The sequence below is a fragment of the Protopterus annectens genome, chromosome 5.part1 (assembly GCF_019279795.1).
Source record: "Protopterus annectens isolate FY-2018-M chromosome 5.part1, PAN1.0, whole genome shotgun sequence".
NCBI classification, from domain to species: Eukaryota; Metazoa; Chordata; order Ceratodontiformes; family Protopteridae; genus Protopterus; species Protopterus annectens.
In genome coordinates, this window is record NC_056736.1 from 397,288,747 (window position 1) to 397,312,748 (window position 24,002).

The 24,002-nt window shown below is 43.4% G+C and overlaps 1 protein-coding gene across 1 annotated transcript in view; it reads left to right on the top strand.

Moving 5' to 3' along the window:
- The window catches only part of BEND2 (BEN domain containing 2), a 1,535,652-nt gene that overhangs the window by 313,421 nt on the left and 1,198,229 nt on the right, over positions 1 to 24,002 (top strand). The window contains exon 5 of the mRNA XM_044073057.1: positions 20,885 to 20,962. Within this exon, the coding sequence (XP_043928992.1) occupies positions 20,885 to 20,962 (78 nt within the window). The remainder of the gene's footprint in view (positions 1 to 20,884; positions 20,963 to 24,002) is intronic.

Here is a 24,002-nt window from a genome sequence, read left to right on the forward strand (position 1 = left end):
TGACAACACTTTTTTTGCATTGAGCTTAAGGCCATGGTTCTGACACCAGTCTTTGGTCTCAGTGAGGCCTTTCTGTAGGATGTCAGCATCACTTGGGGAGTTAATAATAGCTCCCAACTTGCAATAGTCTGCGAACTTTGTCAGCCAAAGTCCCCTTGTGTTAACTTGGACTTCAGAGAAGTAGATACCAAACAGGAGAGGACCCAGTACCGAACCCTGTGGGACTCCACTCATGACTGGTCGGCAGTCTGACTTGGAGTCAGCTACTTTTACTCTGTGGATTCTACCTGTGAGCCAGTTTGCAACCCACCTAGTGATATAGGGGTTGATGCCTAGCTTAGTGAGTTTTTCTATGATTCCTGATTGGGGAATGGTGTCAAAGGCCTTGGCCAGATGACTCAAAGAAGTTGACCAAGTTGAGCAGGCATGATCTACCCTTCACAAAACCAAACTGTGTGGGATCCAGAGTTTGGAGATTCCCTATGTCCTTGTTTATTAGGTCCATGATGGTTCCATAGCTTTGCGTATCAGACTCTTCAGGGTAATGGGGTGATAGTTCCCAGGGTCTGTAGTCGCTCCTCCTTTGTGGAGAGGGATGACTATAACAGTGTGCCATTCGGTAGGGACAAAGCCTGAGGTGAGACTGTGATTGAACAGGGCACACAGGTGAGGTGCCAATTCACTCTGTAGTTCATGTAGAACACAGCCAGGGATATTGTCAGGTCCCATAGAAGCTGTATTCTTGGCCTTGGACAGTGCTGTTTTAACTTGTGCAGCAGTAATACTGGGTGCCTGGCAATCTACTGGTATTGTGACTGGTCCTTTGGGGGAGGTAAAGTTGGCACTGAATCTGTCAGCCAGTATATTGGCAATTTCTGTTGGCTCGATGTGGGAGGTACCATTGTGCAGTAGCTCAGAGCAAATCTGGGTATTGCCATGGAGATTCTTTACATAACTATAGAAGGCATTGTGGTTGTCTTTACCATCTGCTGCAATTCTGTTTTCATAGCTAGTTTTAGAGGATTTGCTGAGGGATCTCAACTTTTTGATGAGGCTTATAAGGGAGTTTTTCAGTCTTGGGACTTCACGTTATTCCGCATCAGTTTCTTCCTTCTGTTATAGAGTTTGTTTATGGCAGGTGACCACCAGATTGGCTTCCTTTTTTTGGAGGAGAGCGTCTTGGTTCTATTGAGTATGGCAAGATCCATGCATTTGTGTACGTGTTTGTACAGTGCATTTGTGCATGATTCGGCTGTCATGCAACCATTCTCCATTTGCATGGTGCCATGAATTTAGCCACCTCTGTTTTTAGGATCCCAAAGTTAACTTTGGAGAAGTTTTTCATGGTAGTTACCTTTGCAAGGGGTGGGATGGGTGGGAGGGATGGAGATTTCCAAGGTGATTAGTTTGTGGTTGGATATAACCAGGTTGGTTTATTGAATGAAACCTTGTTTAATGGGAAAATGGATGTTTGGCAGACAAATATTGAAAAATTAAATTATTGTGGAAGAAGGAGTGTAGGCCAGTTTTGAAGAAGGGTGTTATAAGAAAAATGAAAATTAGCAAGAAATAGGAATGTATATATATGTAAATATGTAAATAATGTTTTTTTATATTGTGTTAAATAAAAGAACCTTACTCTTTTTGGTAGGTGCCTTGGGATCTTTTACATCCACTGGAGTTACAACTAACTCAGGTAGATAGAACCTTGGCTTAATGTCACATCCGAACATCGGCACACTAAGCAGTGCAGCACCACCCTAATACTGCACTGCAATGTCATCAATCCATCTACTTTGTGAGGGAGAAGAACCAACAGCCTTATGCATCAAAGGGTAAGTGTGCTACCTGTTGTGCCACTGACACAGCCTAAGCTGAAATAAACAGTCCCAGTAAGCTGCTGGAAAGCAAATGTTTAAAAAGCACTGGCAAGGAGGTTCCAAAAAGAAAGCAGGAACCCCCTATGAAGAAAAAACAGTCAAATAATTCTGAATGAAGGATTTCCAACCCCTCTCCCACCCTGGCAGTCCTTTATTCCTTCCAGAAAGTCTGAACCTCCATTTCTCTCTTTGACAACAGAGTGTTTTGGACAGATGTGTTCTGAAAGTATTTTGTTAAGATTACAGATGGCAGTGGCATCTCTCCTTCATTTCTTTTTTTTTGGGGGGGGGGGGTCCTCTTCAGCTTTCATGTGAATGTCCTCTTTTCCCTGTAGTTATTCAGCATATGCTTGCTCATATGGTGATAAAAGTTGTCCCTCCTCCTCAGTTAGTTGAAACATTTTATTCCAGGATTCTCCTGAGGGCAAAGAAAGAATATTCTTGGAAGCCACTTCTGGATATTTCTTTTATGAATAAGTTTGTGATACTTCCCATGTTTCACAGCTTGTTGCCCTTATTCCCGGTTTGATTTTTCTGGTTTCCTTAAATTTAACAGATGCATGTCATCACAATCCTAAGGATCCAGATTTCAGATGCCACTTCTTAAGGTTTTCCATGTCTGGATCACATTATCAGTGCTCCCTTTGGTCTATGTACTGCTCCAAGGGAGTTCATAATGTGTACGGCTGTAATAGCCTACTGTAGCCTGTAAAGGTATTCACGTGTTTCCATATTTAGATGACTTGCTTATTTTTGCTGAGTCTTTTTTAAAGTGTAAGGAATTTCTCATTTAGGTAAGGGATCCCCTTAGCAGGCTGCGATTTGAAGAGAACTTACAGAAGTCTTGTTTGACTCTTTCTCACAGGATTGTTTTCCTTGGGTATCTCTTGGACACCATAGTTCAATGAATTTTTCTTTCACAAGAAAAACAAATCTGTATTTAGACATATTCTAGAGTTTTTTTCCACTCTGACTACCATGTCAGCAAGGGAATTCTTCAGGATTTTGACTCTTATCACATTTATGATACTCATACCTCTTGCAAGACTCTACATGAGAAAAATCCAGTAGTACCTAAAATCGCTGTGGTCGTAGCATCTCCATCCCTGATATTTCAAATACCAGTTTTGGGATTTGTGAAAAGGAGATTTTGTGGTGGAGAAACCAAATTTCTCAGAATTCACGTTTCCCATTCTCCCTTCCTTCTGTAGCACAGCCAGTCACAACCAAAACCTTAGACTTTGCTTGGGGAGCAGGGTCTGTGGGGATAAAAATGCAGGGTCTTTTGAACAAAAAAGATAGTCAAAAACCCATAAATATAAAAAAAGATGCTAGTAATGTTAGCTCTTATAAATGCTCTAAATTCTCTCAACCATCTGTGGTCTGTGAGACCTCTTCAGTTGTTATAGACAGCATCACAGTAATGTATTACATAAGCAAGCAAGAGGGTACAATATCTTACTTGGTAGTTTGGGATATACGTTTTCAGTACAGTCTCACTCTACAGTCATCTTACGTACTGCCAGAGCAAAACTATGTGGCAGACAAGCTGAGAAGTACCAGAACAGGTCTTTGCACGTGGAAACTGAAGCAGGGTGACTTCCAGGAATTGAGGCAGCTTTGTGGAACACCTCAAATAGATCTGTTTACTTCCACTCACACCAGTCATTTGGCAAACAACTTCTCCAGGACTCCATGCAAGAAGGCCTAAAATACAGATATATTTTTTCTTTTCTTTAGACAGGAATGTCCCTGTATGCTTTTCCACCCTTTTAGCTAATATCATAATATCCAAGGTTATTCTGAAGATTCATAAGGATTCCCCAAAGGTAATTGTGGTGTCTTCCTTCTGGCCCAGGTAACAGTGGTTCTCCCTTGTTTTGGAAATTGCCAGGGGCAATTACCACAAGCTTCCTCCCAAACTGGATTTACTCACACAAGTTCAGGGGTGTTTAATGCATCCCAACTCCAAACAGCTACTTCTGACTGCCTGGATAATAGAATTTTAATACCTTTTAGGCACCTTTTTCTGAGGACGTACAGTAGGTATTAATGGAGGTAAGAAAGTTGCTACTGGAAAATTGTGTATCAGCAAATTTAAAAGATTTTGTAGTTGGTACCAGTAAAAGAAACAACACCCATTTAGAGCACGTGTTTCTCTGATCTAGCAGAATTTATGTGATTTTCTATCATATAGCCTGTTGTACTCCTTAATCAAGATTCACTTGTTGGCCATTTCAGCATGTCTGCCCATGGATCTCTCTCTATCAATGCAACCTTATGTGAAAGTGTCTATGAAGGAGATGTTACAGAAGAAGCTTCTTAGAAGCAGGTGGCTGCTCCTCATGATCTTATATTTGTGTTAGAAAAGCTAATTATTGTTCCATTCGAACCAACTTATCAGTTTGACTTGAGGTTCTTAACATGGAAAATAGTCTTGCTAACTGCCATGACCAATGCAAGAAGAGTATCTTGAGTTGCAAGCTGTCACAGTGGGCCATCCTTTATCTAGAGATTTCCTTAAGAACTAATGCATCATTTATGCCTAAAGTGGTATCTAGTTTTGCTTTATACCAAGCTATCCATCTTCCTCTCTTCTTTCCAGAACCTAAAAATGAGGGAGAAAAGATAGTGTATATGTTGGACGTCCACAAACAACTCAGATACTGTCTTGAGAGAACAAAATCTTTCAGAAATTCTGATCATAGGTTCATTTCTCATGAATGTGAAAAAGGACAGCCTATTGTCAAAACAGACTATTTCAAAATGGTTGTTTCATGCTATTATTTTTTGTTATACATACCACAGGAAAACAATTCCAGGCAGAATCAAGGCTTATTCTACCAGGGCCTTGGCCTCGTCTGTGGCTTTTTGAAAGGATTGAATAAACAGCAACTTGGTCCTCTATGCACACTTTTACAAAGCACTGCAAACAAGATTTCTTCTCTAAGTCTAGGGCATGCTTTGCTAAGGCCATTCTTCAGCGATCATTCCAACATGTACTGTTACGCTAAGTTTACTTATACAGCTGTAATTTTGTTGAATTCAGTTGCTGCTACTAGCATGCTAGAAACTAAATGGCTAAAGTGTTTACACTAAAGTGATTTTCCAGTGTAATAGAAGTATGAGTTTTGTTTTTTGTTTCTGTTGAACTAGACTAGTGACATGAATTTTTGCCATTACCTTCCTTACCATGTTACTTTACATTTCTTGTGGATCTTTTCTTCTTAGAACTTCAATGAAAAGGAGTTGTTCTGTGACAGAATGTCATGGTTAACAATTACTAATAAATAACTAAGCAGTAGTAGTAGTTACTATGTGTTCCATCATGTTTGCTAAGCATATTCATTGTGCACTCACAGTTGCAGAAAGATATGAAGATTTTAGAAGCTATTGTCAGAAATGTATAACTGTTGTATTTGTTTAATCTTCTTACAAAATATTAAAGAAAAAAAGATGTTTCATTGACAGGGTTTGCCCAGTCATGCAGTTAATTTTTATATATGCATAGGCAAATGTTCATTCTTACTTTTATTTCATAAGTACCTGCCTAAAATTAATTTTTGAATGTTTAATGAACTTCTGCTTTGTGTTCATTAAAATACTTTAATGGTATTTTTCAGAAGTGAATATCTGTTAGCTTAGTAAATGGGCTGGTCCAGAGAACATTCTTTGAGATGGCATGCCTTAAAGGCAAGGCTAAATACTGTATAAAAAAATGTTCCAAAATCACAAACTAAGAAATACTGAAAAGCCACAATAAGGCTACTCCCTCCATGTGGTAGCTAGCTCTAAGATGGTCCGTTTAGCTGGTATTATATATCCCCTTTCTTGTAGTTGCTGGTATGCAAGCTCTACGTATGTATCCCAGGTCCTTCCTTAAATAAAAACAATTTTTTAATTCTGTTCAGTTAAAAACGACAAATTGCCTACTTCAAAGTACTGGTTCAAACACTAACACTTTCCTCGGAGCAAATTTCTTGTTATAGTAACTTGGCTCAATATGATAAGAAATTACTCATTCACTGGAAGTCACTTCCAGCTACCTTTCTTCCTTGAGTGCAAAACCTCCATTCACTGACAACTATATGCTCCGCTTCCTGAGCAGGTACTTCCAGAGTTCTAAGTCAATAAATTGCCTGTATGCAAAAGCACTAGAGCAAGTTGCAAAAAGTTCCTTACTTGGAAGCCAACCTGTAACCTGCATACAGCCTGTGTGTAAAGTGGGGGGGACATGTCCCAAAGCTCTTCCTTCTTCTAAAGCCAATTGATTCCAATAGGCATCCCGTGTTCAAGGTCACCGGAATGAATTTCCAAAGTCTAAGACCAACTTCAAATCGGCGTGCTGCCTGTGCACTTAAACGAATTCAAGGATAAATAATTCTTCCTTCCTCTGAAGCCAACTGGAATCAGCAAACTGCCTGTTTGCAAAGTCTCTGGAGCAGGTTCCAAAATATTCCTAGTTCTCAAGCCAACTTCAAGTAAGCATGCTGCTTGTTTTCAAAAATGGACTTAGGAACGGATAAGCGCTTTCAGTTGTAAACCTTCTTCAGATCCTGTATTTATCTGCTTTGCTCTTCCTTTTATACTGTGCGTATTCTAGGTATTAACCAATGAGGTATTATATTCAAATAAGACTCTCTGCCTTCATTATTCATGAGTTACACTTACTACTTGTATCCAGTCTGTCTTTTTGTATATACTGCCAAATCCGTTTAACTTCCTGAGTTCCTGCAAGTATGTCACTGGTTATTCTGTCCTCTTGGGAGGAGTCCATTCTCGCATGTTCTTTAGTAGCTGGTTGTATAGCTTTACTGTCATGTTATTTAGTCCTATTTCTTAGTGGTTTTATGATAGAAATATATTATCGCCCCCTAAGCCTCCTTTCTTTTAGTACTGGTTTTAAGGGGACTACTGTGTTAAGGCCAGGACTTTGACTGACACGCAAGTTCATAATCCTTTCCATTTCTATTTTTTCACTTCTGTTGAATAAATCTCCACTTCGTGCTGTAACTGAAACATGAGTTAATATCATAAATTTAAAGCTATGCCCTGGATTATGCTTTATATGCTGATACAAAGCATTAACTTCTATCTTGTTGTTGATGTCTCTTAGATGCCGTAAAATACGTTCTTTGAACTTTCTTGGGATTTGGGATTTTTCAGTCGGGCCCGAGGGGAACATCTCTGGACATATTTCAGTTCCGAGTCTCCCTCTCGGTGCCTCGGCTCAGGGAACTCTGACTCCCGTCATGTTCTCCGAGGCTGGCCGGTCCTCGGACTCGGGGTGGCCTGCCTTTGAGGCCATGCGGACTGTGCTGGCCAGATCGTCAGCTACATCAGGCGGGTCGATCACTCTGTCCCCCACCTCTCTGGTGAGAACCTCTGATCACCACCTATCCATGGACAGTAGAGCACCGAGGCCTAGGGATACCCCCACGAGTGGTCCCCAACTTTCTGAGGGCCCTTCAGAGTTTGTGCCTGAGGAGCCCCCAAGAAAGAAAATGTGCAAGAGGAAGCACATAGACTCCCAGGATGAGTCTCTCACCTCTGATACCGACCTCGATGAATCTGAGGGGTACCCCAAGTCATCCTCTGATGATGTTTCCTTCTCCGACATCCTGGAGATACTGAAACAAAGAGGTGACTGGCCATCCAAAGCCCCCTCCGAGGAGGAGTCAGTCTTCCTTAAGGCCTTTGGTGCTCAGCCCTCCTCCTCCTGGGTGTCCCCACCCTTCGACGAGCTCCTAGATTTGATTTGTCGGAGGGTGTGGGAAAACCCTGATTCTGTGGAGCCTGTACCCAGGAGTCCCAACAAGTTTCTTTCTGCTCCCCAGGGTAAGGAGTTTCTGTCCAAAGGAGTCCCTGTAGATGCCATGGTGGTGGCGGCGGCCACTCAGAAGGAAGTAGCAGAGACCTCTTCCTCCGTCCATCCTCCTAACAAGGAGTCTAGGACCATGGACCAGTACGGGGAAGCGTATCCTCTCGTCAGCAACCTTTACCTTATGGTCGCTGAACTATCTGTCTCATTTCACTCGGCTCCAGAGAGATCTCCTCAAGGAGTTAGGAGATACTCTTGCGGGTAACGTCCCTGAGGCGGTGGCCCAGACGGTTAACACCCAGGTGTCTACCCACAATTCCATCGTCAACTCCTCCATTCGTTTGCAGCCGAGGGAGCAAGTAGGGCAGCAAGCTCAGGAGTCGCCCTTAGAAGGCAGGCCTGGCTGCGCCTTTGTCACTTTGCGGAGGCCTTCAAGTTTTCCTTCACTGACACCCCCTTTGATGGTTCTTCTTTGTTCGGAACCAAAGTGAAAGACACCCTCACCAGGTGCAGGTGCGAGCAAGAGGGAAAGACCCTGTTTGCCGTAGGGGTCCATTTTTCCCTTCCCTCTAGGTCTTACCCCAAGGCCCAGTGGGGTGGGAAGATGTGGTTCAAAAAATCACAGAGGTTTTTTCCTGCCGCACAAGGTGAGTCCCCCTCCAGAGGCAGGGGAGGGGGAGGTTATTCAGGGAGACGCCGCCCTAGAGGCAGAGGGGGCCCCGCAATTCGGGAGACCGCGATTCCTTTCGTGGCTCTCCCTACTCTCTTTCCTGAGGGAGTGCCCGGCTGTGCTTATCCGGAGCCAGTCGGGGGTCGAATTTTGTTATATCCCGAAGCCTGGAAAAGCATCACTCAGGACCGATGGGTATTACAAATAATTTCTGGAGGTTATTTCATTCCATTTACATCAGACCCCCCCTTCATTCAGAAAAATCCCAGACGTTCCACCCAGTCAAAGGGATCAAGCAGCCTCAGAGGTTTCAAAGCTGCTAAAAAAAGGAGCCATCCAGTGTGTCCCCTCAGACCAAATCGGATTAGGGACTTACTCAAGATTCTTTTTGGTGCCGAAAAGAACAGGGGACCTGAGACGCATATTAGATATTAGCCGACTGAACAACTATGTACAGAAGTCCAAGTTCCATATGGTCACACTTCAATCGATTCTCCCATTGTTGGGAGAGGAGGTATGGATGTGCTCCATCGACCTAAAGGATGCTTACTAGCATGTCAAAATGGACAGGGCATCCGGGAGTCACCTACGCTTCCGGCTGGGAGCCAGTCATTTCCAGTTTCGAGCCCTGCCCTTTGGTCTCACCACAGCCCCCAGGGTTTTCACCAAGTGTATGGCGGTGGTGACTGCTCACTTGAGACGTCAGGGATTCCAAGTGTTTCCGTATCTGAATGACTGGCTCCTTACCGCCCCCACCAGGCATCAACTAGTCCAAACCAGGGACGCTACCATCACTCTATGTCAACAGTTGGGCATAATACTAAATTGGGAAAAATCTGCTTTGTTGCCCTCGCAGCATGTCACCTTTATAGGCGCAGAATTAGACACCATTCGAATGCGAGCATTTTTACTGCAGGAAAGGATCAGTCTTGCAACAACAGATGCACACCCTGATGCCCCTGAGGAAAGCAAAGGCAAGATGGGTTCTTCAACTCCTGGGGACCATGGCAGCAACAATTATGTTGGTCCCTCTAGCGAGATTGCACATGAGACTTCTTCAATGGCTCCTCTTTGCTCAATGGTCTCTCCAAAAGTTTCCACTTTCTCACCCCATTTTGCTCAAGGACAGATGCAAACAGAATCTCATTTGGTGGCTTTTCACCAACAATTTGGACAGGGGAAGGCCATTCGTTCCACCCATCCCGGTTGCAACAGTGACCACGGATGCCCCCCAGATGGGGTGGGGAGGGCATTATCTTGACAGGACAGTCCAAGGCACGTGGCAAGATCACGAGATACATCTACATATCAATGTTCTAGAGATGAGAGCAGTGCTACTTGTGTTGCAGGCACTTCAGAGCTTTCTTCCTCTAGGAACGTTTGCAGTACACTCGGACAACATGTCAGTAGTGTGGTATCTAAACAAGCAAAGGGGAACCAGGTCTTACCCCCTGTGCAGAGAGGCCATGCGAGTGTGGCAGTGGGCAGTGTTTTCCCAACGGTTTCTGGTGGTAACGCACATTCCTGGGAAGTCCAACGTGATTGCAGACAGGCTAAGCAGAGCTATTCTGATGCCTTACGAGTGGTCCCTGAATCGTCTAGTTGCAGAACGAATCTTCAGCAGATGGGGTCAGCCTTGCTGCGACCTTTTTGCCAGCCCCCTCAATGCCAAATGCAGCAGCTACTTCACGCTGATCCTCCGACAGGGGGAGTCACCCAGGGACGCTCTAGTTCATGATTGGCCCTCCGGTCTGCTTTATGCTTTCCCTTGCTGTCAAAAGTGATTCAGAAAGTGCAATCCGTGGGAAGCAGAATGATTTTGATTGCTCCACACTGGCCTCGTCAAGTCTGGTTCCCCTTTCTCCAACCGTACATTGTGGACACTCCTTGGATTCTGGACTCTCAACCAGATTTACTGACACACATGTCGGGACAGTTCCACCCCTCTCTGATGACCCTCTGGTTGACAGCCTGGCTACTCTACTTTCATCGTTAGTTAGGCTTCATAATTTTTCACTGGAAGTAGTTCACATTTTATCTTCCTCTCATAAGCCATCTACTAGGAAGATTTATTCTAGCAAATGGAAGAGGTTTTCTATTTGGGCGCATACCCAAGGAATTGATCCTTACACAGCTCCAGTTGCTTCAGTCTTGGAGTTTTTGTGTATGCTTTTCCATCAGGGTTCCACATCAGCTACCATAAAAGTTCAATTGGCAGCGATCTCTAATTTTCATGTTGCTAATGAGCCTAGTCTCATGGCTCATAGACTCTACAAGGCTTTCTTGAAGGGTACTCTGTTACTCCGTCCTCCGGCTCCGAACCTATCATGCCCTGGGATCTCAATTTTTTCTACAAGCCCTTACTTCATCACCTTTCGAGCCTGCAGCTACCCGTGACTTGAAATTCTTGACCTGGAAAACAGCCTTCTTAACAGCAATCACTTCAGCAAGGCGAGTTTCAGAAATTCAAGCCCTTTCTATCAAACCTCCTTACTTAATCTTCCATAAGGACAGGGTTTCTCTTAGACCAAGCCCTTCTTTCCTTCCTAAAGTGGCTTCCGTATCTAATATTAATCAATCTATTGAGTTGCCTGTATTCTTTCCTCATTTTTCAAACAGGGCAGAATTTAAATTTCATCAGTTGGATGTACACAGACAGTTACATTTCTATCTACACCGAACAAAAGATATCTGGAAGTCTGATCAACTTTTTGTCTCCTTTTTGGAAAACAAAATTGGGTCCCCTGTCTCCAAAATCACCCTATCCAGATGGATATCTAGTTGCATCTCTTTCACCTACCACACAGGAGGAAAAGATCTGCCGTTTCCGGTCAAGGCTCACTCTACTCAGGGCTGTTTCTACATCTGCAGCCTATCAAGCCAGATTGTCAATGGATGATACATGTGCTGCAGCTACTTGGGCTTCTCCTCACACATTTGTTTCTCATTATAAATTGGACGTGGTATCTAGGGGCAGGTCGTCCTTTGGTTCCACAGTACTCAGGAGTATTTTCCTATGAGCCACCCAGGATGTAGGTGCTAGGGACGCTGTCCCACGGGTAAGAATGTAGGCGAGATAGGACTACATAACATCAAGAAGTTATGTACTCACCATAACGTTCGATGTATGTAGTCCATCTCGCCTCACATTCTTACTTACCCTCCCACCTTCCCCTTTCCTGGAGGATCTGAAGGTTAGGTTTCTATCTACAGAGTTCCCTTTACTTTTAGCTTATTCTTTTTACCTGGATGTTGTGTATGCATGGGGTATGAATGAGTATAGCAGCAAACTAGATCTGGGGATATGGAGCAGTGCACCATGGGATACCTGCTTAGCCCAGCCAATAGAAGACTTCGAGCTAGAAAAGTTTGGCCGAGTCGGAGCTGATATTCGGCTCCAAACCCACGGGTAAGAATGTGAGATGAGATGGACTGCATACATTGAACATTATGGTGAGTACATAACTTCTTGTTTTGCACTCAAGGAAGAAAGGTAGCTGGAAGTGACTTCCAATGTATGAGTCATTTCTTATCATATTCAGCCAAGTTACTATAACAAAAAATTTGCTCCGAGGAAAGTGTTATTAGTGTTTGAACCAGTACTTTGAAGTAGGCAATTTGTCGTGTTTAACTGAACAGAGTTAAAAAATTGTTTTTATTTAAGGAAGGAACTGGGATACATATGTAGCGCTTGCATACCAGCAACTACAAGAAAGGAGATATATAATACCTGTTAAACTGACCATCTTGGAGCTAGCTACCACGTGGAGTGAGTAGCCTTATTGTGGCTTTTCATTTTCATATGGTGAAGGCGTACTCCCTAGGCTAGAGCTTGTTCACTTTATCTTTTCATCAACTAAGAAATACTTGCAGCTGGAAGTCAAACAGTCCAAAACCAAGCCATAAAAACTTCAGGTGTTGCTCAAGAAGTGCAGTACAATCCAGTAAAAGTGTAAAACACAGGTTTAATCCAAGAAATGCAATACAATCCAGTAAGCATATAAGCGCTTTCGTTTTAAACCCTTTAAAACTTCATCAGATACCTGAAGTTTTAAAGGGTTTAAAATGAAAGCACTTATATGCTTACTGGATTGTATTGTATTTCTTGGATTGAACCTGTGTTTTACACTTTTACTGGATTGTACTGCACTTCTTGAGCAACACCTGAAATTTTTACGGCTTGGTTTTGGACTGTGGCTTCCAGCAGCAAGTTTTTCTTAGTAAATATAGTATACATGCATATGTGTGAAGCCAGTCAACCAACATGTGGAGTCCCAAAAAAATAAAAACAAAGACATACAGCACGGGTAGAACATACTAACTCCACAGGATGACCTGAAGCAAATAACTAGAAAGGGAAAGGTAATAGAATGGGAAGAGGCCAAAAATGTATTTGAACTGCAGGTTAAGTGATTACCTTCGCCTATCAAGGATTGATATCAGAGTATAGGCAAAGAGAAAGAAATAGGAGAATCCTAAACAAAAGTCCTGCTCTAGTAGACTTTTTAATAGAATCTAGAACAGAATCTGCCGTTAGAAAAGGAATAGTTAGTAAAGTATATAAAATATTGCATGATAATTATACGAATCATTCAGAGGAGCTTAGAAAGGATTGGGAGAAGAGACTGGATAAGCAATTCACAAAGAGACAATGGGGGGATGTATGTATATCTCCCAAATATGCAACAAAGTCTAGAAGCTTTAGGATCTTTGCCTGGAAGTATTTGCATTGGTATTTTTATACCCCAAGCAGACTCCACAAAGAATTTTTCTGCAGGTGGATAGCAAATGTTGGAGGTCTGATGGGCAGGAAAGAGGTAGCTGGGAACATATTTTTTGGGAGTGTAATGAGCTGGCAGACTTTAGGGATTCTCTGCAGACCTGTCTGTCGGAGATGCTGGGTGAGCAGATTGGATGACTGGGGGGATGATTTTTTTGAGTTATGCTACAGAATCAGAATTGCCTAGACGTAGTAAAGCCTTGCTGAGTCTAATTATGGTGGCTGCCAAAATGCAATTACTAAAAAATGGAAATCAAACTCTAGACCAACTTTACTAGAAGTAGTGAATATAGTAACAGAGATAAAACAACTGGAATTGGGATCTTTAGAAAACAGAAGGAGCAAACTACATAGGAAAAATGGGAATTGTGGGAACAATTTATGCAGAGCAGGAATGAGATTTAGGAGGCAGGATTTGAATGAGCCATATAATGCTTAACTGACAATGACTGGATGAAGTGGTGTATAATGTTTGCAACTACAGTTGTTTCAATTGTGTCTGTGATGTAAACTGCTTTCAACTAAAGTGGTATTATTTTGTATGTTTTTCATTTATATAAATGTAAGATTGCCTGTGTCATATGTGAAAATGTAATAAAGATGTTTGGAAAAAAATAAAATGCCGACCCTAAAGTCAAAATGTAACAAATAATAAATACAACAAAGGAATTAATGTCTGTTTATGTGATTATCTGACTCTCTTTGCTCACATGCATGCGATCCATGCGATCCAGTAAATAGCTGTGTTCACAGGTTTGATTACAAAATGTTTCTAGAATAAAAATAAAAGAACTTACCTTTTAATTCAGCTTCATCTGTGCTATTCCCCAGATACTTATTCTAATTCACTCCCAGGCTGTTCCAGTGACATTTGACACAGCTTGATTGATAGTCAGCATTCTAAATTAGAACTCGTTATTGTGAAAACAAACTGATGTAATGGGATCTTATCTCGCCACATTCATAACAGATGGGTTCGGAGCCGATGAGTCAGCTCCGACTCGGCCACTAATATATTAGAACGAAGTCTCTCATTGGCTGATACCCCTTATCCCACAATGCACCACACCTGCTTCCCCAGATCTCGTTTGCCACTTTTCAAGACGGACGTGGTCTCAACTTGGCTGGAGCTAAGTCATTTTCTTGACCTTTTGGTCTTTTTTGTTTAGGGTTTCTGTCAGGAATCTGACTAAACAGCTGTTTTAACAGCTTTGTGAGTGTTTGTAGTTAGTTTGAGAAAAATTAAATTTTATTGTTTCTCGCGCTTCTTGTGGACTGGGCAAGGCGCGTTTAACTTACTAGGTTGTTTCCTTATTGGATATACAGCTATTTTTTTTTCCTGTTGTGGTGTGACAGAGTTAGTTAAGGGCTTTAGCCCACATAGTTCCTTTTCTGTTTGTTTCACTGTTGTGGAGGGCTAAGCCAGTTTAAGTTAGAGGATTTTAGCCCATACTTCACTAACTACCTTTGTGTTATTGCTAGTCACCTGTGCTTTCTGTCAAAATGTCTAAGGAGCAAAAGTCAGGTTTTAAGAAATGTACTAAATGTAATTATAAGATGTCTATTACAGACAGCCATGCTATCTGTGTGTACTGCCTAGGCCCTAAACATTTACAGGATTCTTGTAGTGTATGTCACGCTTTCTCCTCCAGGGTTCTCCAGGAGAGGAAAAATAAATTGATTCTCAGGGGTCTGGTTAAGCCTTCTTTTGAAGAAGCTTTGGCTTCTTCTCCAGCTTCCAAAAAGAAGAGATCGTCGGCTCCGACCAGTCCGTCGGGCCCGGCGTCTAAAAAGCATAGATTGTCGGCTCCGACCAGTCCGTCGGATCCGACAACTAAGAAACAAGGCTCGACTTCTTCCTCGGCTCCATTGGCTTCGGAGCCGATGGCTGGAGAGTCTGCCTCTGTGCTTCTTTCCTCGGCTCCATTGGTTTCGGAGCCGCAGGTTAGTGCATCGAGAGGCCATTCGCCTGCCTCGGCTCCATTGATCTCGGAGCCGATGGAGGTTTTCGGCTCAGACTCTTCCCCCTCGGCTCCGAAGTTGCCTTTGGCGCCGACACTGTTGCAGCCGGTTCCGGTTTCGGCTCCGACAGTGTTGGAACCTTTTCGGAGCCGATCTCCTGCCTTATCGGAGCCGAGGCAGATGTCTTCTCGGCCCCAATCTGTTTCCTCCAAATCCTCTAGGCTATCTGATTCGGATTTGAATAGGGTTATCCAGAGGCTGTTCCAGTCCCCAGTTTTTACCAAAATGATGCTCCAGCCCATGCGGCTTCGGAGCCCACTCCACATCCCATACATTTGATTCCTCCTCCAACCCCCTTGGAACCGTTGGAGTTGGTGCGGGTGGATCGGAGCGGAATTGTCCAGTCGGAGCTGGGACCCCCTCGGAGTTCCTCTGCTCCGACTTTTATTCCTACCCTGTCCTCGGTGTCAGGGTTTGGTACCGGGTCCTCCTCGGTGGGGGCCGAGGGCAACACTGTAGAGCTCGCCTCTTCGATGCCCAGTCTTCCCCTTGGAGCATCTGCCGCAGGCATTCCGGGTACCTCCGTGGTCTCTCAGCAAGTGCCCTCTGCAGAGTCTGGAGGTCCAGCAGGTTTCTACCCCACCATCCCAAGTTCTGGGTACTGGTGCCTCTGAAGACATTCTTTCCCACGACAGTGGGGCCCTGGGGCCTGAGGATACCCCCTTGGAGGGTTCCCTTCTTCCCGGGGGTTCTTCTGAATCTGCTTCGGATGAACCCCCAAGGAAGAAACGGTGTAAGAGGAAGCACGTCGATTCCCAGGATGAATCCGTCACTTCAGATACTGACCTCGAGGATGCAGAAGAATCCCCTAAATCGTCCTCGGATGACATCTCTTTCTCTGATATCCTTGAGATCTTGAGACAGAGAGGTGATTGGCAATCCAAAGCCCCTTCCGCTGAGGAGTCAGTTTTCCTCAAGGCCTTTGGGGCCCAGCCCTCCTCCTCCTGGGTGTCTCCACCCTTCGACGAATTATTGGACTTAATCTCTTGAAGGGTGTGGGAGCATCCTGACACAGCAGAACCGGTGCCCACCAGGCCCAATAAGTTTCTTTCAGCTCCTCCCCAGAAGTAATTCCTCACTAAAGGTGTTGCAGTTGATGCTATGGTGGTGGCATCTGCCACTCAGCAGGACGTGGCAGAGGCTTCAACGTCTATTCATCCTCCTAATAAGGATTCTAGGAGCATGGATAGGTACGGGAAGCGTACCCTTTCTTCAGCGACCTTTACCATGCGGTCGCTGAACTATCTTTGTCATTTTACAAGGCTCCAAAGGGACCTCCTCAAGGAGTTAGGAGAGTCCCTTGCGGGTAACCTTCCTGAGGCGTTGGCTCAGACTGTAGGCGCCCAGATGTCTACCCTGACCTCTATTGTCAACTCGTCCATGAGGCTCATCTCCTATGCGGTCGAAGGGGCGAGTAGAGCAGCGGGCACAGGAGTGGCTCTTAGGAGACAGGCCTGGTTACGCTTGTGTACATTCGCGGAGGCCTTTAAGTTTTCCTTCACGACGCCTTTGATGGGTCTTCTTTGTTTGGACCCAAGGTGAAGGACACTCTTACTCGGTGCGAGCAGGAGGGCAAGACCTTGACTGCCGTTGGGGCCCGTTTTTCCGCTCCCTCTAGACCTTATCCCAAGGCCCAGAGAGGAGGGAAAATGTGGTTCAGAAAATCCCAAAAGTTCTTCTCTACTCCACCGAGTGATCCCCCCTCCAGAGGCGGGGGGGGACTCAGGAAGACGCCGTCCTAGAGGTGGCAGAGGCCCCCGTAACTCTGGAGACCGCGAATCCTTTCATGGTTCCTCCTATCCTCAACGTCCCTAGGATATGGCCCGGCTGCGCTTCTCCGGAGCCAGTCGGGGGTCGTTTTGCGAAACACCCACAGGCTTGGGAATCAATAACCAAGGATCAGTGGGTGCTTCGCATTGTAACCGGAGGTTACCTCATCCCCTTTTTCAAGCCCCCTCCTCCTACAAGGAAAATCCCGGACGTGCCACCCAGTCAACGGGATCTGGCAGCCGTAGAAGTTTCAAAGCTGCTAAAAAAAAGGGGTCATCCAGCCCGTCTCCGCCGACCAGATCGGATCAGGAACTTACTCAAGGTTATTTTTGGTGCCAAAAGACAGGGGCGTAAGGCCCATTTTGGACCTCAGCCTTTTGAATCGTTTGTGAAGAAGTCCAAGTTCGGATGGTCACCCTTCAGTCCATTCTCCCGTTATTGGAGAAGGATGTCTGGATGTGCTCCATAGACCTCAAGGACGCTTACTATCACATATTGATACGTCAGGAGTCCAGGAGTCATCTGCGCTTCCGCCTAGGAACCAGTCATTTCCAGTTTCGTGCACTGCCCTTTGGTCTCACCACAGCCCCCAGGGTGTTTACCAAATGTCTGGCAGTAGTGACAGCTCACTTGAGAAGTCTCGGATTCCAAGTGTTTCCTTATCTCGACGACTGGCTCCTCACTGCCACCTCCAAGCATCTACTGATTCGAGCGTTGAGGGCCACAGTAACTTTGGGTCTCTCGCTAGGAATCTCTTTCAATTGGAAAAAATCTGTGCTGTGGCCATCTCAGCGTATCACCTTTATAGGCGCAGAGTTAGACACAAAATGTATGCGAGCATTTTTGCCATCAGAGAGAATTCAGGTTCTACAATCTCAGGTCCAAATTTTGTTACCCAAATCTCGAGTTCCTGCCAGGCAAATTCTTCAGTTATTGGGTACGATGGCTGCAGCCATCCTTCTAGTACCGTTGGCCAGACTGCACATGCGAGTGCTGCAATGGCTGTTATCGGTTCAGTGGTCATACCAAGAACTTCCCTTGGATCACCAAATTCTGATTACGGACAGTTGTTGTCAAGATCTCCGTTGGTGGCTATGTCGGTCCAACCTGGACTGGGGGCGTCCTTTCGCTCTTCAGCCTCCTGTTGCCACAGTGAACACGGACGCCTCCCAGATAGGGTGGGGGGGTCATTATCTGGACAGGACTGTCCAAGGCACTTGGCAGGATTGCGAAGCGTACCTTCACATCAATGTCCTGGAAATGAGAGCAGTGCTTCTGGTTTTACAAGCACTTCATCATGCTCTCCCCCAAGGTACTATTGCGATTCTGTCTGACAACATGTCGGTAGTTTGGCACATAAACAAGCAGGGCGGAACCAGGTCCTACCCCCTTTGCAGGGAGGCCATGAGAGTATGGCACTGGGACATAGCCTCTCAACGTTTCTTAGTAGCCACACACATTCCGGGGAAAGCCAATATGATTGCAGACAGGCTCAGCAGGACTCTCCTGTTGCCCCACGAGTGGTCCCTCAACAACAGAGTGGCTGCGTTGATCTTCGCCAAATGGGGTCTCCCTTGTTGCGACTTGTTCGCCAGCCCCAACAATGCGAAGTGCAGACAGTTCTTCACTCTGACACCCTCTCAGGGGCAGTCTCCAAGGGACGCTCTAGCCCACACTTGGCCCCCGGGTTTACTTTATGCCTTCCCTCCGATTCCCCTTCTCCCGAGGGTGATTCAGAAGGCTCTCCATGTCGGGTGCGACATGATTTTGGTCGCCCCACATTGGCCCCGTCAGGTTTGGTTCCTGTTTCTTCAGAAGTATGCGGCACAGGGCCCTTGGATTCTGGACCCAGTACCGGACCTGTTATCCAATCCATTGGGACTCCCTCATCCATCCCTCCGGTCGCTGCGACTGGCTGCTTGGTTACTCCACTTCCATCCTTAGTTAGAGATCTTTCTTTTTCTTCGGAAGTAATGCACATCTTGTCTTCTTCCCACAAGCCGTCTACCGTTATGCTGTATTCCAGCAAATGAAAAAGATTTGTTTATTGGTCACAACAGCGAGGCGTTGATCCTCTTACAGCCTCAGTTCCGCAGGTCTTGGAATTTCTGGCTTCCTTATTTCATTCTGGCTCTTCAGTCTCCACATTTAAAGTTCAACTGGCGGCTATATCTAATTTTCATGTTGCTGTAGATCCCTCTTTAATGGCTAACAGACTTTGCAATTCTTTTCTTAGGGGAGCCTGGCTCCTCAGGCCTCCTGTGGCTCATCCCGTGCCCCCTTGGGACTTAAATTTGGTTCTGGCCTCCTTAACTGCCCATCCCTTTGAGCCGGTAGCCACTTGTGATATCAAATTCCTATCGTGGAAAACGGCTTTTCTAGTGGCTATTACTTCTGCTAAGCGTGTCTCAGAGCTTCAGGCTCTCTGTTCTTCCCCTCCGTATTTGATCTTTCACAAAGACAGAGTTTCCCTTAGATTGAATCCATCCTTTTTGCCTAAAGTAGCATCCCCTTTGTGCATCCAGCAATCTTTGGAGCTTCCAGTTTTCTTCCCAAATTTTTCTACTAGAGCAGAATATACCTTTCACCAGTTGGATGTTCACAGGCAACTACGTTTTTAATTGGCTAGGACCACTCAGACTAGAAAATCTGACCAACTGTTTGTGTCCTTTGCAGAGAATAGGTTGGGTCTTCCAGTTGCCAAAGCCACCATTGCTAAATGGATTAAGGATTGTATCTCTTTTATTTATTCCCACTCAGGCAAGGAGTTGCCTTTCCCAATCAAAGCTCATTCTACTAGAGCTATGGCCACCTCTGTAGCTTTTCATTCCAAAGTTTCAATAGATGATATTTGTGCGGCTGCTACTTGGTCTTCTCCGCACACCTTCATTTCTCATTACAAGCTTGATGTGGCTTCCCGAGGCAAAGCTTCATTTGGTTCCGCAGTTCTCAGGAGTGTGTTCCAATGAGCCACCCGGGGTTTTTAGGTGCTAGGGATGCTGCCCCATCTGTTATGAATGTGGCGAGATAGGATCCCATTACATCTTTTAGTTATGTACTTACCATAACTTTGGATGTATGGGATCCATCTCGCCTACATTCATACATACCCACCCTCCTTCCCCCTACCTTTTGGATTTGGAGGAAATATAGATCTTGATAACCTCTCCTATGGAAGGTCTCTAGTTGGTTACAGTTATTGGTATATGTTTTCTGTATCTGTATGAATGTATAAAGCGAACAAACAAGATCTGGGGAAGCAGGTGTGGTGCATTGTGGGATAAGGGGTAGCCCAGCCAATGAGAGACTTCGTTCTAATATATTAGTGGCCAAGTCGGAGCCGACGGATCGGCTCCGAACCCATCTGTTATGAATGTAGGTGAGATGGATCCCATACATCCAAAGTTATGGTAAGTACATAACTAAAAGTTTCCAAATGGTTGTCTCATGCTATTATTTTTGTTATTTCTCCCACAACAAAACTGTTCCAGGCAGAGTCAAGGCTTACTCTACCAGGGCCTTGGCTTCTTCTTTTGCCTTTTGGAAAGAGTTGGATTCTAGAAGTATTCTTGAAGCAGTAACTTGGTCCTCGGTGCAAACTTTTGCAAAATATCTTATGCCTTATTATGCACCAGGGTCATGCTGTTATCAGAGAATAACCCATATTTTGTCATTTCTCATTCCTTACCTAATGCACAAGTACTACAAGCATAGTTTGTTGTTTATGTTTTACTAGAGTTTAACATGTATATAAGAGGATCAATGTTTTTAAAGCTTGAATTCTCATTTACTTTACAGGTAATAATTTGTAGCATTTAATGTATTTTTAGAATGTTAGCAAACTCTTACACCTAATGTATTTTACTTTTGAATTGCATTCATTCATACTGCTGTCACTTATAGAGTTTTGCTTTTAATGTGTTTTGTCTGTTTGTTTGTAGCCTCCATCAAGAGCAAGGGAGCCAGAATATGAAGACCGTGATGAAGTTATTTATGAATATGATCCTGACTATGACTGTGTAAGTTACAGAGTAAGGATACCACACATTCACTTGATGTGGTTACAGACAGTAATATATGTATGTGGGAATAAAGAGAAGAAATTATTTAACTTTGGATTGTAACAGGATGTTTTATAATTACAGAGGTGTTCTGTATAATGAAACTTGAAATAATTAACACACAATGAAACAAGTTGCTGTAGCATTGTTGTGTTGAATGTTCACCATATCTGTGGTTATCATGCCATTTTAAGAATCTGTTTATTTTTAGACCTAGGAAAATCCATTCATACTAACTGCATTGAAGTCCAAAAGCTTACATAGCTTTTGTAAATAACTGAATATTTTTATTGACTTTCAATATTTTATTATTCTGTTTTTTGTAAGATTATTTATGTAGCTTTTTTATACTGAAATAAAAAAACAGCAACTACACAATGCCCTTAAGATATACAATAACATAACAAGATAAGAAAATTAGGTTGATTTACATGATAGATTTTATATGTAAATAACATACTAGTATTCTGTTGTTAGAAGTATTGTTTCGTCATTTTAGTAGAGTTAGACTCATCACCTTAAGGACTTCACTGCTTCCTTAAATTCTTATAACTTTATATAAATTACTTTAAACACAAGGACACTGGAACAAGAATGTGATGTAATGACTTTTACTGGACCAATATAGGTTTTGCAATTACTTTAGTAATACTGTATATCCATCTTAGCTTTTCCTACTTTCTCCTTTTTTTACCTTTAGTCTTTTCCAGTGTCAGTGCTTTCTCCAGTGAATCAAGTCTCTGCATTATATGGCCAAACTATTTGAGTTTTCGTATTGGTATAGTACATTCCAGGCTAACAGTTCTGATTTAGTTCTTTAAGTATTGACTCCTTTGACCTTCTTGCAGTCCATGGAATTCTCAAAAGATTTCTCCAGTTTAAATGCACTGGTTGCCTGGTGCACAGACTTTCTTATAATCTATCTCTCATAGTCATATAGAGTTGTAGCTGGCTCTTCTAGTGCCCAGTGCCATACCCTACCCCTTCAGCTGTTGAGTTAAAAAGCCAAAAAAAAAACAGAAAACAAAAAGTCTGCAGCAAGCCAGACTCATTCTTCACCTTTTGAGCTGCATTTGTAACAAAGGGATTTTCTGTACCAATACAGAAACATGTAGCTACTGCACTTCCAACTGATTTTCAATACCTTGAACCAAGGGCATTTGCCCCATTTCTGGCCATACTAATAGGAAAAACATTGCTTTGACTATACAAACCTTTATCGACAATGTGATGTCTTTGATCTTTAATATTCAGGTTTGCCATAACTTTCATCTAAAGAAACAAATGTCTTTTAATTTCTTGGCATTCATCACCATCTCTGAGCCAAGAAAATTAAATTCTGTCATTGCTTCCATTTTTTTCTCATTTGCAGAGTTGATTTCGCTGGTTGAGATGGCCTTAATTTTTAATGTTGAGCAGTGGACTATTTTTTGCTCTTTTCTCTTTCACTTTCAACAGGCTATTCAACTCCTCTTTACTTTCAGCCATCATAGTGGTATCGTCTGCATATCTGAGCATTCCAGCACCTGATTTGTCTAACCCAGCATTTTGTATGATGTAGTTGGAGTATAAATTAATTAAGTTGAGTGGCAGTATACAGACTTGTTACACTTCTTTCCTAGTGTTGAATCATTCATTTATTTTATATTTGGTTCTAACCATTGCTTCTTGGTCTACATGCAAATTGATTTTTCATGAGGTAAATGTTATATTCCTATTTCTGTAAGAAAGAGTGTCCTGTTGGCATGTAATAACCCTTAGTAGCTGGCTGAGTACTTATGAAGGTAGGTAAGGTAAATATTCTCTGTAAAGACACGTTCATTACTTCTGTGTTTTAATTCATCAATCTAAAAACTTTGCCTGGAGAAAAAACAGACAAAAACAAACCCTTATTTATTTATACTTCATTAAATAGGGAAGTGAACTGGCTCAGGGACCCATTGCAAACATGACCCAGGCCACAATGGCAAAGACAGTAACAAATAAGAAAGGTAAAGAAATACGGATGTTTAAGACACTTGAAAAAGACTGCATGTACAGTATATAGCCAAGGTGTGACATACTAAATAAGTAGAACATAGAAGACTGCATGCAGTCTTGATGCTTAAATGTACAATGTAAGATTCATTATAAACACAGAATTGTTTGTTAGCATATTGCAGTGCTCAGAGCACTTTAATATGTTACTATAGTACACTGGACTAGTAAGAGTCAGCAAGTAAAAGTCAATTATATTTGTATCACTCTTGCTGTCCTAAAGTAATATCACAACAGACCTAAACCTGAAAATTTTGGAATGGAACCCCTAGTTCAGTGAGGTCTAAGAACAATAATGGCTCCCCATCATACAGTTAACAAATAAATCATGTACAGTAAAGTCTCACTTAACCAGCACCCATGGGGATTGGTAGAGGCTGGTTAAATGTATGTTCCGATTGCTTGAGATATGCTTTGCGATTTTTGATTGGCTCGTATACAGGCATACAAGCCAATCAAAAATTGCAAAGCAGAGCCTCTTCTGTTCACTGCGGAGCAGCAGTTATCCCTCTTTTACTATGTCTCAGATGGGAGCTGTTATGGTGGATGGAGCAGGTGAATCTCAACCCAGGGCTTCCCTTCATTCTAACAGCCCCGGTTAAGAAAATGCACACAGACACCTCTGACAAGGTATGGGGCACCTGAACAGGCAAACAATGAGTGCATGGCAAGTGGCAGCCACGGTTAATAAAATAATATAATTCAAAAAAGAGAGGGCCAGCACAAAGTGTGGAAAAAATGACAATTTATTGGTTCATAGGGTCAAAGGCACAGAAGTCAAACACACCGACACATAAAGGGTAGGGGGTAATAAAAAGCCCCAAAAAGCAAACAAGTTTCGGCTTTATCAGCCTTCCTCAGTGTGTGCATTTGTAATCAACCAATGGGGATGTATGTATGATAATTAAGTTGGGTATATAGCTGTTGCTATATACAGTTAAGTGTATTGGCTTTGTGCACA